At 41.9% G+C, this 16,845-nt stretch overlaps 1 protein-coding gene and 1 long non-coding RNA gene across 2 annotated transcripts in view; one reads left to right on the top strand and one right to left on the bottom strand.

Annotated features, from left to right (window-relative positions):
- Positions 1–16,845, top strand: part of PHLPP1 (PH domain and leucine rich repeat protein phosphatase 1) — a 212,512-nt gene that overhangs the window by 187,219 nt on the left and 8,448 nt on the right. Inside the window, exons 13-14 of the mRNA XM_042961325.1 lie at positions 7,029–7,159; positions 11,973–12,077. Coding sequence (XP_042817259.1) covers positions 7,029–7,159; positions 11,973–12,077 — 236 coding nt within the window. The remainder of the gene's footprint in view (positions 1–7,028; positions 7,160–11,972; positions 12,078–16,845) is intronic.
- LOC122232308 lies at positions 2,583–12,051 on the bottom strand. The gene is made up of 4 exons (XR_006209641.1): positions 11,895–12,051; positions 10,717–10,814; positions 8,258–8,401; positions 2,583–3,717 (listed from the first exon to the last, which is right to left on the bottom strand). It is a non-coding gene; the product is annotated as an uncharacterized LOC122232308 (long non-coding RNA).

The following is a 16,845-nucleotide window of genomic DNA, read 5'->3' on the forward strand; positions in this document are numbered from 1 at the left end:
TCAACTCAGGTCACGATCTCACGGTCCGTGAGTTCGAGCCCCGCGTCGGGCTCTGGGCTGATGGCTCGGAGCCTGGAGCCTGTTTCAGATTCTGTGCCTCCCTCTCTCTCTGCCCCCCCCCCCCCCCCCGTTCATGCTGTGTCTCTCTCTGCCTCAAAAATAAATAAACGTTAAAAAAAAAATTTTTTTTTTTTTTTTAAATAAAAAGAAGTTGGTAGTAGGAAAAAGTATCCTTTCAGAATTTTCCAGTGAGCCCACGTGGACCCAATGCCAGAGCACTTTTGTTCCTTGGTTTTATTGTCTTCCCCTTTGTTTATCTCTTTCAAATTAGTCGTCCCTACCTCCAGTCCTGTATTCCTGGAGCAGGTTGTGTTCTATTCTGGTTCTAAAATAGACAGGCTTTGTCTGGATGTAGATCAGCTCTCCGTGGGCTAGACAGGAAAACATGATCCCAGAGTCACCACATAAGCCAGACTCTGCTCGCTTAGTCCTAGGCCGAAGTCTGCACTTGGGCTACTAGTGGCTGATGAATCCAAAAAGCAAAAGTGACCATGAATACAGTGCTCGGTTCCCCAAGTTCTTAGGTGAGTAACCTCCAGTTGTTGATTTATTCTAACCCTTTTTGCAGTGTGGTTTGAGTAGGTAAAACAAACAGGTGATACATATGGTGAGTGAAATTTGTAGTGTAAACACCATGTCAGCGATTTCTTTTTTTAATTTGACATGTTCCTGTGGCATCTTGATTTTAATTACTGGGTGAACAGTGTCTTTTAAAGTGTTTGAAATTTTCTGCAGATTATTTCCATGCTGTACTGTGCAGTAATAAACTACTTGGATAAGTTGAGTGAACTCACCTCTAGGATCTGTGTTCTTTTCACGGGGAAATGCAGCATGAAGTATTTTTAATATGCCACTCTTGAGAACACTGATTACAGGAAGCTGAATATCCCTTGGAATCAAACTCTGTTTGCTGTTGTTTGTAAGGTGAGGTGAGAGAGAGAGAGAGAACCAGTTCTGTGATAAAGACACAAAGAACATGGGGAACTGCTGGGTCAAATGGATGAAAGAAAAGGGATTAATTCTTCGGAAAGTAGGATAATGCAAATGAAGACAGATCAGGGACCAGTTCGGTGTCAGCCCGGTAGAGTAGCTGACCTCGCAGACTTTAAAGGTCATGGAGGCATTTGTCCTGTGTATCTAAAAACCAGAACCTGGGAGCAGTCGTCACTAGGGTTCTAGAATCTGGGTCAGTAATAATTATGTAGGGGATCTTCTAACGTGCCAGGAATCTTGTGTCCATTTCTGTGTGGGGCAGGGCTCCTGACAAGGGCAAAGGAAAGGGATGACGCAGCGTCTATAGACCACAGGTGGCCGTTCATGCCACTCTTCTCCCTGCCTCACTCGTGACAGAACAGCAGGGAGCCGGGACTGCATATGCTCTTTCAAAACTGGAGTAACGAATTAAGTCAGACTAGTTTGTTTGATGGTTTTTAAACTCTAGTTGAAACAATTATTTCAGCAGATCCTTTTAACTTCAGAGCCATGTCCTTTCCAACAAAATGCCGCGTGCATCGTATGCGGTGGGGCATGGATACGTGCAGATGAACGAAAGGAGCGCTCGTGGCTGAGTCCTCAGGAAGTAGGCAGTGACGTGGTCACCGTCATGCTCTTCAAAGTCTCCTGCCCCTAAGGCTGAAGAGAAGTGAGCTGATAGGCCCAGAAGTCTGGGGTATGGCCTGAAATCACAAGCAAATTTCTCTCAAGTCTCCTCTGCAATCTAAAATCACACACTCCTTTTGCATTCTGCTTTTTACCATTTCTGTTAGTTTTCGTGTAAACATAAAGGCCCTTTCTGTCCATCATCTTTGAGTAAAACTGAAGCCCACAGAAGCATGGGCCAGGTGCCCTGTAACTCTGTGATATACCTACCACTGCATCCTTCCAAAGGCACACATAACCAATTTTAAGAAGTAGCGATGGAAAGGAATTGCTCAGTTTATATAAAGAATGCATTCGTTCCTTCTTTTTTTTTTTTATTTTTATTTATTTTTGTGGGAGAGCGCAAGTCGAAGAAGGGCAGAGAAAGGGAGACAGGGGATCTGAAGCGGGCTCTGCACTGACAGCAGTGAGCCCAGTGTGGGGCTCAGACTCACAAACCGCGAGATCATGACCTGAGCCGAAGCCAGACGCTCAACCGACTGAGCCACCCAGGTGCCCCCTAAAGGATGCCTTTTCTTAAAGCCAAATTTTGCAAATAATTTAGTTTCAGTGTTTAAAGGAATTCGTGTTTGGGGAAATGGAATACTATTTGGTGGAATGAGGATTTTTTAAAAGAAATTTTTACCCTGATTGTTGTTTTTATCAAATTATTGCCAATAGAGGTGTTCTAAATCTAAAATCCAGTTGAGAAAAATCACAGTATATGTAAATATAGAGAAGGAAGACTTATTGAGCAGGGAAGGGGCAGAGAGAGGGGGAGACACAGAATCCGAAGCAGGCTCCAGACTCTGAGCTGTCAGCAGACAGCCTGATGCAGGGCTCGAACTCACAAACCACGAGATCATGACCTGAGCCAAAGTCAGACACTCAACCGACTGAGCCACCCAGGCGCCCCTATATAGAAAAATAGAACTCCAGCTTTGGGTTTGGAGTCTGAGTATCTTTGACAGGTTCTCACTGGCTCATTTAGTTAACAAGTTTACTTAGATATATGAACGTCCTACAGTAATGACCACTTAGTCTATACAACATCAGGAATAACTATAGTTTAAGTGTTTCAAGAGAATCTGGCTACAAGTTACATAGTGAGAAACGATACATGTGTGTATTTATTTTACTATTAAGCTAAAAGGCTGTGTCTCCTAACTGTAAGAGAGGGAGGTAGTACAGACCACTTCTACCTGAGACACAGTCTCTAGCTTACCATCTGGTCCCTGCCTGCCTCTCCGCCATCCCCAGCCACGCCAGTCACTCGTGGTTCGTGTCCTGGTAAGCCGTGTGCTATTCTCTCTCCCTGGATGCCCTCCTGTTTTCTCTGCCTCGTTATCTTCGCTTCTTCACAAAAATCCCCTCCTGGAAGGCCCTCTCGGAAGCCTTAACCTGTCACACCCGTGCACACTTGTACCTATTACTGATTCGCAGCTGGAGGGAGAATCATTTCCCACTCTGGCCTGGGAATTCCCCAGGGTGGGGACTGTGATGCCGTCTCTGTAGATCCCTGACGTCTGGCTTATTGTCTGCCACCAGGTAGGTGCTAAATCAAGGCTCTTTTGGATGAACACTTGCATTTATTTGCTTCTTAGGAATTCGTAATGAAAATTAGTGAACCTGTTCGGAGGAAAATCACAGTGTATGTAAATACAGAGAGGGAAGGCTTTATAAAAGATGAAAGGTCTTCTTTTGCAACTCCCTAAAAGGTGGGGCGGTTTTAAACAATATACATTTCTGAACAATTACAGAAATAATTACATCAGCAGCTTTTCCCGCCGTGAGGGCACGGGAGTGCAAAGGTGATTGGGAGTGCCCCTTTGCGCTCTGGAGGGCCGCGTGGCTGCGCTGGTGGCCTGGCTGTGGTCTGAAGGCTGAAGCAAGCGGTTGCAGAATCGCTCAGGGTTAGCAGGTGACTCTGCTGTTTCCGGGCAGTCCAGGCGATTACTGGGGGGATAATAGGTAATACGCTGCTGTGAAAAGTGATACGCCCGTGTCTTTGGTAAGGTTCTGTGAGGAAAACATAATAAAGATATCAGAGCTTTGGTGATAATTATACTTAAATGTCGGATCAGTTCTCTTTAAGATGCACTGATTATTTTCCTGTGCTCTTAGCTAAACGTATTAGCGGTCTTTCCCTCTAAATCTTGAGTTCCTCCAACTATGAGTTATCTCACTTTTTCCAAGGGTTGGATAATTCTGTTTTGAGTATTCTTACCAGAATTTTGTACTATAGCCAAGTAGTTTTTGTAAGCTATGTCCTAAAATAGGCCTGAAAGAGGGAAAGGTAACTTTGTAGGCTGATTTAACATTCTATTTAGTAATGTATTTTCAAGAAAATTTTAATGCATTAAACAATAGAGAAACATACATTAAACGTCATGGAATACGCAAGTACTATTTGTTTTCTCCAGTCTCACCCCCAAATTTTCTGTTTTCCTAGTGGTAGCCATTACAACCACTCAGTCAACAAGTGTTTGTGGAAGACTATTAAAAGAATAAGGAATAGAGCTTGTAAGTAGAGCACTGACTGTTTATGTTAATGCCAGTAGGTCAGCGCTGGGAACCAACACCCTGTAATTTTCATGATCAAACCTCCTCCAATGTATAGAACCATGAAAGGGTATTTCTCTCCTTATCTGCCATTATGCTATTTACTCCAGACTGAACTCAATCTCAGCACGCGTATCTCCGTTTCCATCCTAGCGGATTGAATTACTGGAGGATCTTCTCGGAAGATTCGTTCATTTCTTTGTTCAACAAATAATTGTCTACTAATTCCCAGGCATTTGTGGGCATCTGTTCTCTGTGCTGCACTAAGGACATGGGGGAGGAGCCACCGGCCCTGTTCTCTAGGAGCTCGTAGTCTAATGGGAGGAATAAGTAAGCGGAAACTTTGAACGAGGGGTCCTAGTGGAATTGGCGTCGAGTTGAGACTGACAAGAATGGGGCAGATTGTGCCAGGTAAGGGGCGAGGAAAGCCTGAAGAGTCCCGGTCACAGAGCAGTATGTGCAGAGCGCAAGTGAGAACATGACACACGCGGGAACTGGAATTAACTGTGACACCGCTGAATATAGAGCGCAGGGAAGCAGGTGCTGAAAGGTGGAGATGAAGGGCCTTATTTGACAGGCTGAGGAGTCTGGTGGCAGATTGGAAGGCAGTAGGGAGTGACTGAAAGACAAGCCCGAGTGCGATCAGATGGGATTAAGCACATCACAGTCCCCCTGACAGCCCTGTGGGGAGTGGGCCGGAGGGAGATGAGACAAGAGCAAAGTCAGGACCCCCGCGGTCCCAGACCTCCCTGTAGAGGCGACAACACTGTGGGACAGGGCACAGGAACTGGCTGCAGTGAATTAAGGGCCTTGGGGGGAGGGGGAAGGGGGAGAGACAGAGGGACTTGATGGTGGTAAGCACCACTTCTGAGAGGATTATTTATAAAGACAACGCCAGCATTGTCGTCATAAATAAACACCTTACTGAACTCATTTTATAATTTGGTAATTTAAAGAATGAGCAATTTTACACCGGCAGAGCTATGAGTGTTTAAATCATTAGGTGAAATTAGAAAACGATGCCTATCAATTTCATAAAATTCCATAATGTTCTGAGATGTCTACAGTCTTTCCCCATAGTTCATGCTCTGACCTTGTTTTTGTTTCTGTCAACCACCCGTTCTAAGTTACGCACACCAGCCAGTCCTCAAGCTTGTGTTTCATCACTGCCCAGCACATAGCACTGGCAGCATTTGCCTTCTCTGTGCTGATGTACACGGTCTATCCTGATGGAACAGCCCATCTTTAGTATTCTCAGTATTAGCGGTTTTTCATTACAGTCCAGTTGACTATTGATGCAACCATTATTTATAAATGGAAAAACAAAACAAAAAGATGACCACCTCTCTATTGATGTTTAGGCTCAATGAATATATGTCTTCTGCCATTAAAGGTGCTAGGAGTCCAGATATGGAATAAGTGATGAAATTGTATCTACATTTATGTTTTTTTTAAATTTTTGTTTATATTAATAAGAAAAATTGGATACTAACACTGGTTATGTTAGGGCACTACATATAAAAGGCAAGTTTTCTAAGCTTTTCCACTTGTCCAACTTTTTATAAAGTGGTTACAACACTCTCATAATACAAAGTAATTAAAATTACAATATAATTTTATATCGTTGCTACTGCTTGAGAGCAAGGGTATAAAACAATTTGTGTGGAAACATTGCATTATTTGAAGTCAGTTGAGAATATTTTTCTCCAAAAATATAGGTGTTCATTCGGTCTCTGTCCCTCCCCAATCCATAACAGATTTAAGTTAAAATTTTTTCCAAAAAAGATGATTTTGTCTGCTTTAAAGATTCTGAAATTCTTGGATACAATTTGCCTTTCAAACCATCTTAAGATTTTTAACAGGCTCTTGAGGCATTTTCTGAAATCATAAGAAGGTGCAGCCTCAAGCTGGATAATTGAATTCTTCCTACCCCTTTCTGCCAAATAGTGGATTACATGTTCTTTTCTCCGGAAAAATTGCCAATTACTCCTTTTCCCTCTTGTCGATGGTGAGCCACCTTCTCCTCCGGTTCCCTGCTCTCAGAACACAAACGCAGCACCTCTTTTAGGGCTTACCTCAGTTTTGTGAGAAAGGAGGTATTATCCCCATTCGCAGATAACACAAGTTTTGTTCTAATCAACATGCTGACCCTTTTTGTCATTGTTTTCGAGTGATTTTAGGCAGGAGCTGGTGGAAGATCTAGGTACTGGATGCCTGGGGGGTGGGATCCTTATTTGACTCCTGCCTTTTTCCTTGCAGGCGGCAGGCAGGCCCAACAGCTAGTCTTTTACCAGTTTCTTATTGAGCTTCTTTTGAATTATCTTCTCATTTTGAAGGTGTCCCTGCCTTCCTCATCTTGCAGGTATTTTGATTTAAGGAAGCCCCTTCAAAGTTCCATTTCGATGTTGACTCTACCCCTTATGGCCATAACAGGTGTGGAGATTTTGTGAGCAATCAGAAAAACTATCCTTGGGATTTTCAGCTAATGCTTGTTGTTTTACATGTAGAGATAAACTTAAAAAGATAACGAGGGGGAGAATAAAGAACATGGGTTTTCTGTGTTAACCAAAGAAAGTGAACATTTTAGCTGCAGATAGCAGAATCTGTTTTAAATGTTTATGGGAGGGTAGCAGACAATCTTATTTTTCTGCACTTGGCCAGCATAGTCTAGTGAATGGCAGGCTGATTCTCAAGCAACGGGTAGGAGCATAGAGCCACCTGAACCACTTGTCTGGGCCATCACTTCCGGTTTCCCCTTCTTGTTGCAGTGCGTGGACCTGAGCTGTAATGAGCTAAGCGAAGTCACTTTACCAGAAAACCTGCCTCCAAAACTACAAGAACTAGACCTGACTGGAAACCCCCGACTTGCCCTTGATCACAAAACCCTGGAATTGCTGAAGTAAGTATCTCGTGATGCCCTGCAGCCCTGTCCACGTTCACGGACAGCGCGATTTGTAACTCAGTGAAAACATTAAACAGTATGAAGTGCCCGGTGGCTTCTTAGCTGTATCTACACACATTTGGAGCGATTTGTGAGTCCATAGTTCACCAGAATGGAGGGCCAAAAACAATTTCAAACAGTTGGATACTCAAGTGTCCTTTCAGAAAGTCTTTGAGGAAGTATCCAGGCAAAAAGAGAATGAGAATAATGAATACAAAGGAGGGGGGGGTGGATATAAAGAAAAACGCGGAGGAGAGCCATGAATAACTAAGACATAAACTTACATCTCAGTTACTGAGGATATGGTGTGATGCTTAATGCAAATGTTAGGAAAGGATTGAAAGAGATGCATGATGTGGGAAAAACTAACAATCTGGTAAAATGCAGATGGTTTAAACAAAACTGGGAGTGTGGGATAGTTAGATCCTGCTAAGTTATCGTGTTTGGGGAAAGAATTCATTGATACGGTGTCGTTCTTGATGTCGACAAAGAATTGCAGGTTGAAGTTCACTGGGTAAAACATTAAAGGAGGAAACCTCATTAGAAAAAAACCGTCTTTAAAAATTTCTTCTCACACAACTCTAAATGTCTGTCAAGAGAATTGTGCTTCATAATTGAATATTATATAGCCATTAAAAACAATGCTGTAGGGGTCCGTGGGTGGCTCAGTCAGTTGAGCGTCTGACTCTTGATTTTGGCTCAGGTCATGATCTCACGCTTCATGGGTTCGAGCCCCACGTCCGACTCTGCTGACACCTCAGAGCCTGGAGCTCCCTTCAGATTCTGTGTCTCCCCTCTCTGCCCCTCCCCCATCCATGCATGCACGTGCACCCTCTCTTCTCTCAAAATAATACACTTAAAATGATGTAGAGTTAAAGATCCCTACGTATGAAGTTCAATGAGAAGAATATTTACAAAATATTTGTATGGTATGTTCCCACTTTTTCCAAAATAAATTTGTGTGCATGTGTACACCTAGAAAATGCCTGCAAGGATATAAAAATGTTAAAATAGTGTTATTCTCTGGATGATAGGATTATGGATGGTCATCATTACCTTCTTTAAACTTTTCTGAATTTTCTTGCAGCCAGCTTAAGTCTCGGACACTGACACACGTTAGTCATTGTGTTTGCCTTCTATGCTTAAGCCCTGTTGTGCTGTCTCCTGCTAAAAGTCCTCTTCCGTTGTCTTAGAACAAAACTGAAAAGGAGGAGAATTTTAAAAGAGCAGTCATTAATATTATCCTAGGTGTTTACTGCCAGCTAAAATCTGAATATCGCTCGAGGCGATTCCTGGATGGAATTGGCCTAGTTAGTGCCTGTTTGTTTCAGGTACTGATTGATTTCAGTCTATAATTGAGGAGTACTGCCTAAGCAGAGTGTCCTAGGAGAGCTGCAGGGGGTCTAGGCGCTCTGTACTTTTTCTCAGTTAGTGGAGCCTCGGCCCAAATCCTTGAGTCTGTCCAGACCTCAGCTTTCTCCTCCATATGATGAGGAGGAAGTCCTAAGAGACTTCTAGAACTAAGAGTACCTGGATTATCAAAATATATTTTCATCTTAACGCAGCTAGATTTTGAGTATTTTTATAAATATATGAAATTTTGCATAAAACAATTATATCAAAATTAAGTTGAATTTGTATTACACACCAAAATAAATTAAAGCTAAATTAAAGAACTCTATAAAATGAAATAATTTCTAAAAGTAAGAAAAAAAATCACATGAATATATTCACAAGCCAGAAAACATCTTTTTCTGTCCAAAAGTGGGAGGTGGAGGTGGGGGTGGGAGGGTGGGGATCGCAAAAGTAGAAATCAATATATATAATTGGTTTTGATATTTCTAAGTATTTAAAAATACTTTGTATACACAAAAGTTTGAAATCTCTTTCCAGGAAAAAAACCAAGAGTAAATCTAAAAGGCAAATGACAAACTAAGAAGAAACAGTGGCAAAAAAAAAAAAAAACCAGGAAAAATACAAGCATTAATATTCTTGTTAAAAAATGTTCTTAGAAGAAAAGTACTCGAACAGCAAATAAGTGAAGGAGGTTAACATTTCACAAAAGAAGTACAGATAGTTGCATGAAAATGTCATGTTCAAACTTACTAGTATATCAAGGAAATATTATACTTCCCCCCTCAAATTGGTGCTGCTGGAGTACTGTAAATTGAATATAACTTTTCTTAAAAGCTATGGACTCTGTGTATCAAGCCTTTAAAAATATTCATATACTTAGATCAAGGTTTTCTATGGCAAAATTCATTCTAAAAAATAATCAGAACTGTGGTATTCATTTTAGGCACAGAGGTGATCATCAATCTAATTATATTTAGGATGAATATAACGTGACATGGGAAAATGTTCATGATGTAATTAGAAACAAGATGCAAAACCACATATTTATGATTACCCCACTATTATCCGTAAGAAAAATCTATTTGTTAAAGTCTCTGCAATGGACATGTTACTAGACTGGCCTGAGCTACTACAGAGCATCAGATGTGTGTTCTAAGATTTAAAAAAAAAAAAAGAAGACATGGGCTCCTGGGTGACCCAGTTGTCAGACTCTTAATTTCGGCTTCTTAGGTCATGACCTCGCAGTTCGTGGGATCAAGCCCTGCATCAGGCCTTGCGCTGAGAGCTCAGAGTCTGCTTGGGATTCTCTCTCTCTCCCTCTCCCTCTGCCCCTTCCTCACTCGTGCTCGCTCACTCTCAAATAAGCTACGAAAAATAAATTTAAAAAAATTTAAAAATTTTAAAAAGGAACAGACAATGAAATCACAGTTTTTCTTTTAAAGAATTATTTTGAGAGAGAGTTCGCATGGTGTGGGGGGGAGGGGCAGAGAGAGAGAAAACCCCAAGCAGGCTCCCTGCTGTCAGCGCAGAGCCTAACACGGGCTCCACCCCAGGAACTGTGAGATTATGACCTGAGACGAAATCAAGAGTGGGACACTTAATCGCCTGAGCCACCCGGGGGCCCACATAACACTTTTATGTAAAAACGATGCCTTCTGTTTCACAGCTGGGAGGCTGTGGCTTCTTAATAACTTGGAAGAGCTTCCGTATCTACTGTATTTCTTGTGCTGTTGGAGGGATGGCCTGTTTATTCTGTGTGAGACCCGGTAAGGGCATAGGCTGACGCTTCTGCGTGACTGTGACTGAGCTCCGGCTCGCATGTTCTCTCACACTCCTCGGAAGATGTGCAAGAGTCAGCGTTCAGGTCGTTTGGGACAGCTGCTCAGCCACCCTGTATCAGCTGGGCAGAGAAGGAGAAACCCCTGCTTCACTGGGAAGCGTTTGGGGGGCGGGGGTAGTTCAAGGATTGTTTTTTTTTTTCCGTTCATACTCAGGCCGGGAAGTGGCATTATTTCTTTGAAGGCTCTGTGTTCTATAATAAAAAGCATAACTGTCTTTAGAAATGAGCCTTCAGTTTTTCTCTGGAATTCAGAAAGGCAGCAGAGATGCAGTGAAACCCTTAGTGATGCCTTACTAAGAAACCCTTTGCATGTGCTTACCGTTGTGCATGGGTGAAATCTGCTAGCAGGGTCCCATGAACAGCAGATAACGGCAGACTCATTCAATGCCCCTCTTTTCTTGGTAGGAATGACAACTTCTGAAAAGAGGATAAATAGCCCTGCTGTAAAATAAGGTATTAATCTCATTTCAGGATTTTCCGTTGGTGCTTTTTTGGCTTTTGAGGATAAAGGGAAGAGCGAATGTTTGCTGCCGATTGAGAGTAGAAACTTTTCTTTCACGAAATATTTTTAAATTTCAAAGAAACCGCCACCAGCTATTTCTAAAATCAAAGTGAATGCAATTAGATATAGATTTCCTTCTTAAAGTTGAAGGGTTGTATTTTGGAGTTAATGAATGCCAACAGATAAATTCTTGGGGTCATGACAAAAGCGTTTGTGTTAAGAGACGACACACATGATTTTTCTCTTAAGTGATAGAGGGAGAAAACTAGTAGCAACTTATAAGTGGGATTAAGTTCACCATGCGGTAGCCAGCCTTTTTAAAAACCTATTTCACATCTGCAGAATTTCCTGTTTGGGGGCACAGAATGCTTTCTAGTAGGGTGGATTTTAAAAACCCCATTCAAGAGTTTACGCTTTTAGTATTTCAGTCTTGGGTCCCGTTGGGCCAGTTGTGGCAAGTGAGATGACTTCTCTCCCAGTTTAAATCCACATAGTTCATGTGTGATTTGTTGAAATACCCCTTCCATAATTTTATGGTTATTAGTCTTAGCATGAATGGCCGTGCGAGTGAGGAAAGAACCGGAAGCTTCGGGGATGGCAAGTCCTCAGGATTTGTGAAACCTCTGAAGGGGCGAAATGGGCAGAAATTGGATTTGAGGATGAATGTTGCAGAATTTGCTCACAGCATTCAAATACAGTATAATTGTGGCTTAGATTTCTTACTTTTCAAATCTGGTGTTCATGTTGTAAGACTACACCCAACGTAATGTTTTCTTTTCTCGTGCCGAGGTTGAGAGGGGTCCTTCTCGCTCCTGGGAGACAGCCGCCATCTAGGGCGATGTGTAAAGGTCTCTAATAACCACCCTAGGACGCTGACGAAAACGAGTTTTCAGGCTCTGTCTATATAACGCTCCTTTGCTTTCGCTTTGTTGAGTAGCTAGTTCTTCTGGCTGATAAAAGATTTCAGACACATTAAACACAGGAGTGGTAAGTACCTGGCGCTTAGCAGACAAAGGTAGCAATTCACACATTATTTGATTCTAACGATTCCCGTCTCTTCCTTTTCTCGTTAGTAACATCCGCTGTTTCAAGATTGATCAGCCTTCAGCGGGAGATGGATCTGGAGCCCCAGCTGTATGGAGCCACGGCTACACCGAAGCTTCAGGAGTGAAAAACAAGTGGGTGAAACTCTGGAGTGAGAACCACCTCCCCCCCACCTCCTTTCTTTAGTGGGGAAGATGCCCAGTGCTCGCACACACTTTCCTCGGGTAACGTTTACTTGAACAGGAGTCCCCAAAGCGAGGCCACCTCATGACTTACATTTGAACACTAGGTTAAGCCTTGCTTGGCATCACACACTCTTCTCTTTGTGAGATGTTGCTAGGATACGGCGTAACTGACACATCACGTCTGTGTGAGACTCCAGTGTTGGGAGAAGACGTGAGTATTGAAATGCATCCCTGCCCTTTTGAAAAGCCTCTTTATCTTTCTCTGAAGCCTGTTTGCCAAGCAAAACAGGGGCTAGTATTAAAGGAGAAGTAGCCTTGATTGTCCATATTCAGTCACTTCCGGTATTGATTAGTCAGGGTTCTAAGAAGCTAGTTTTTACAATCTAAGTTATCCTGGAAGGAGTTTCATGTTCATTCCCTGTGACATCACCTGCTGGTCCGGCCACCGGCACTTGTCCGTCTCAGTTTCTTTTCCTTCCTTGTCCTACATGCAAATATTGATTTTCCTGAGAATTGTAATCAAGCTCTTCAGGCTTGCTTGCTTTTTATGAAGAGGTATTAGTAATTAGTACCAGAAAGGGAAACAATCCTATAAATTAGAATAGTCATAATTAGCTAAGGTATCAGAACACAAAATATTGGGAACAGGGAAAGAACCAAGTGGAACACGATTCAGTACTACCTAAATTAGTATTCAACCCTGGGTTCACATCAGAATCAGGTAAGGAACTTTAAAAAAAATAATCTTCAACCAAGCCCAGTATTTCAGAATGTTTTAAAATCTCCCCCAGGTGATTTTAATGTGCATCCAGGAATGGGAACCACTGACTAGCTGAATACCTTTCATGGAAAATAAAAGGTACAATTGTGGTTGCCATGCGGACTGCTTTCTTCTTTTTTGAGATAGAAAGTAGAATCAATTCAAGTTCTGGGTCTGACACATTGAGCCCTTCTTCTTCCCCTAAGGGTGTGCCCTGGCTTTGTGCGGTCCAGAGAATAGGTCTAGTCCCCATCTCGGCGCCTCTGTTCCATTTGCCTGATAAAGGTTGTGCCCGAGCTTTGGTTGTCGTATTCGTTCTGTGTATTTTGCACTGTGTTATCATTGTATTTGGGGGAGAAATCCGTATATTCCTTTATTTATTTATTTATTTTTTTTTTTTTAACATTTATTTATTTTTGAGACACAGAGAGACAGCATGAACAGGGGAGGGGCAGAGAGAGAGGAAGACACAGAATCGGAAACAGGCTCCAGGCTCTGAGCTGTCAGCACAGAGCCCGACGCGGGGCTCGAACTCACGGACCGTGAGATCATGACCTGAGCCGAAGCCGGCCGCTTAACTGACTGAGCCACCCAGGTGCCCCTAGTATATTCCTTTAAAGCACCCAGAGTTCCTTTCTGGAGATCTTTTTAACTTAGAAGACCTTATGTCTTGGTTATAATCAAGTGTTCTAATTCTAGACCGCTGTGTGAAACCAAAGGTTGGTTTTGAAACATCTCTGGATATTAAAACTATCTACTCGTATGTTATAATGAAGAAAGGAACCAACTAGGTTTTTTTTTCCCGTATAATTCCCCCTTCTGTGTTACTTTTAAATATGTTGTTATATTGAAGTATGACATAGGTGCAGAAAAGTGAATAAGCATACAACTCTGGGAATGGTCCTCAAGTGAATACATCTGCAGACCACCATCTAGATTAAAAAATACAATGTTACCGGCACCTCAGTCAGAAGTCCTTGTCACCCCTGGTCCTCCCTTCATTTCCCCTTGCTCTTTTACCCTTTGGTTTTGCCAGAAGTCTCTCAAGCGTTTTGTTTTTGTTTTTGTTTTCTAATTGTAAAGAGGTCATGTAGGGGCACCAGGGTGGCTCAGTCGGTTAAATGTCCAACTCTTGATTTCAGCTCAGGTCATGATTTCACGGTTTCCTGTGTTGAGCCCTGTGTCAGGCTCTGCACTGGCCTTGGGAGCCTGCTTGGATTCTCTCTCTAACACTCTCCCTCTCTGCCCCTCCTCCACATGTGTGTGCATACATGCGCACACTGTCTCTCAAACTTAAAAAAAAAAAAAAAAAGATAAAGTGGTCGTGTAAACAAGGAGCTTGCTGCTTGCCATCTTGAAGGAAGGAGAGGAGCTGTCCCTGCCTCCCAATCTCAGATGTCTGTTCTCTTTTCTCCCTCCCCAAGGGGTGCAGTGTTCCCTCCCTATCAGGTCATTTCAGATCCTTTGGGGAAACCCAAGCAGGAGCTACAACTGGGTAATTTAGATTCTTTCTCAGACTAAAGAACAAACAGGAAACCTCAGTAGAAAAGAATCACTACTCTATTTTTGAAAGATGTTTTTATGCACCCCCATTCTGAGTAGCAAGGGGAGCTTACAGAAGGAAGGTGGAATTATGAGTATTAAATTTTACTTTGCTTCAAATAGCCATATAACTTAGGATGACTTATTAACAAATGGAGGCAAGGATTACAAAGTGCTAAGAGCCAGGCTACCTGGCTTTGAACCTGGGCTTCCTACTTTTCTGCTGTGTGACCTTGGCCAGTTATGCAGCCCTCTTCGGCTAAATTTCCTCAACTCTCAAGTGGCACTAGAAATCCTACCTGTCCAGGGCACCTGGGTGGCTCAGTCGGCTGAGCGTCCGACTTCAGCTCAGGTCATGATCTCACAGCTGGTGAATTCAAGCCCTGAGTCGGGCTCTGTGCCGACAGCTCAGAGCCTGGAGCCTGCTTTGGATCCTGTGTCTCCCTCTCTCTCTGCCCCTCACCCACTCGCATTCTGTCTCTGTCTCTCTCAAAAATAAACAAATATTAAAAAAAAAATTTTTTTTTAAATCCTACCTGTACTCATAGGGTTATTGTAAGGATCCCGGGTCACACGTGTGTGCAGTACTTGGAACAACGTCTGCCATATGGTAAAACCCTATTTAAGTGTGAGCTATGCTTAAGGATAATGGTTATTACTGCTATTCATCTCCTAACTCCTTGAGAGCTGGGATTATCTTTTCAGGTTCAGATCTCTGTCTAGGCATCATTCGTATCAGGTGCTTAAATGTTTATTATTATCTAGAGAGTAAGAAGTTACCTACATTCAATAAACTTCACCCTGGTAGGAGCATAGCTCTGCAGGTGCTGATGAACGGCATTATGTAACCACAGTCAGGGTACGGAGCCGGTCCATCACACCCAGAATTCTCCTGTGCCCCTTGTTGTCATCCTTCTGCTCACCCCAGCCCTTGGCACCTCTTGACCTGTTTTTGTTGCCTTGGTTTTGCCTTTCCTAGAATGTTGTATAGATGGAATTATAGAGAATACAGCCCCCTCGGTCTAGTTTCTTTCACCTAGCATAATGCATTTTATATTCATTCATCTGTGATGCCCCATGCTCCTTTTATTCATAGTTTATTCACCATTCGAAATAGATTTAGGATATCTCAGGTTTTTAGCAAATACAAGTATAAATGCTAGAAAGAGTTGCATATAGGTTTTTGTGTGAACGTTACATTTTCTCTTGTGTAAATACCTACACGTAGGTTTATATATTTCATTTTGTAAGACTGCCCAATTCCTTTTGATAATGGCTGTACCCTTTTGTATTCCCAGCTGCAATGTGTGAGAATCCTAGTTGCACAGCCTCACCGGTGCTTCCTGGTATCAGGTGGTGGTGGCAGTGGTGGCCATTCTAACAGTGATACCTCGTTGTGGTTTAATTTTGCCTTTCATGATGACTAATGATATTAATCATCTTTCCATGTGTTTATCATCCATCCATTTTGGTGAGAATGTATTCTTTCACATTAAATAGAGCTGAATGTATTCCTGTAGACACCCTTTATCAAGTTAAGAAAATTCTCTTCTAATCATAGTTTGCTAAGAGTTTTTATAATGGGTATCAAATTTTGTCATAGGCTTTTCCTGCATTCAGTTGAGATTATCATATTTTTGTTCCTTCATCTGTCGATATGGTAAATTACATTGATTTTTGAATGTTGAATCAGCGTTGCATTCCCAGGATAAATTCTACTTGGTCATGACATATTACCCTTTTTATATGCTGCTGGATTCAATTTTCTGGTAATTTGTTGCTCATGTCTATATTCATGATGGATATTAATTAGCATGTAGTTTTCTTGTGATGTCTTTGACTTTGGTGTCAGGGTAATGCTGGCCTCATAGAATGAGTTGAGGAGTGTTTCTTCTTTAGTTTTCTTGAACAGTTTGTACGGAATTAGTATTTCTTCCTTAAATGTTTGGTAGAATTTACCAATAAAAGCCATCTGTGCTTGGAATTTTCTTTGGTTTTTAACTACACATTCTGTTTCTTTGCTATGGGATTATCTATTTCTTCATGAATGCACTTTGGTAATTTGTGTCTCTTGAGGAATTTATCTCTTTCATCTAGGTTTCAAATTTATTGTCATAAACTTGTTAATATTATCCTTTAAAATCTGTAGGATTTGTAGTAATGGCACACGCTCTCTCCTCCTGATATTGGTAATTTGTCCTTTTATGTATCAGTTTGGTTTAAGATTTATTAATTTTATTGATATTCTCAAAAAAAAAAAAAAACCCAGATTTTGGCCTCATTGATTTGTCTCTATTGCTTTTGTGTTCTAGTTCACTGACTTCTTGTTTTTATCTTCTTCTTTTTGTTTTGCTCTTACTTTTCTAATTTCTTAACGTGGAAGCTTAGGTCACTGATTTGAGCTTAGAACATCTA

This window comes from Panthera tigris, chromosome D3 (assembly GCF_018350195.1).
Source record: "Panthera tigris isolate Pti1 chromosome D3, P.tigris_Pti1_mat1.1, whole genome shotgun sequence".
NCBI classification, from domain to species: Eukaryota; Metazoa; Chordata; class Mammalia; order Carnivora; family Felidae; genus Panthera; species Panthera tigris.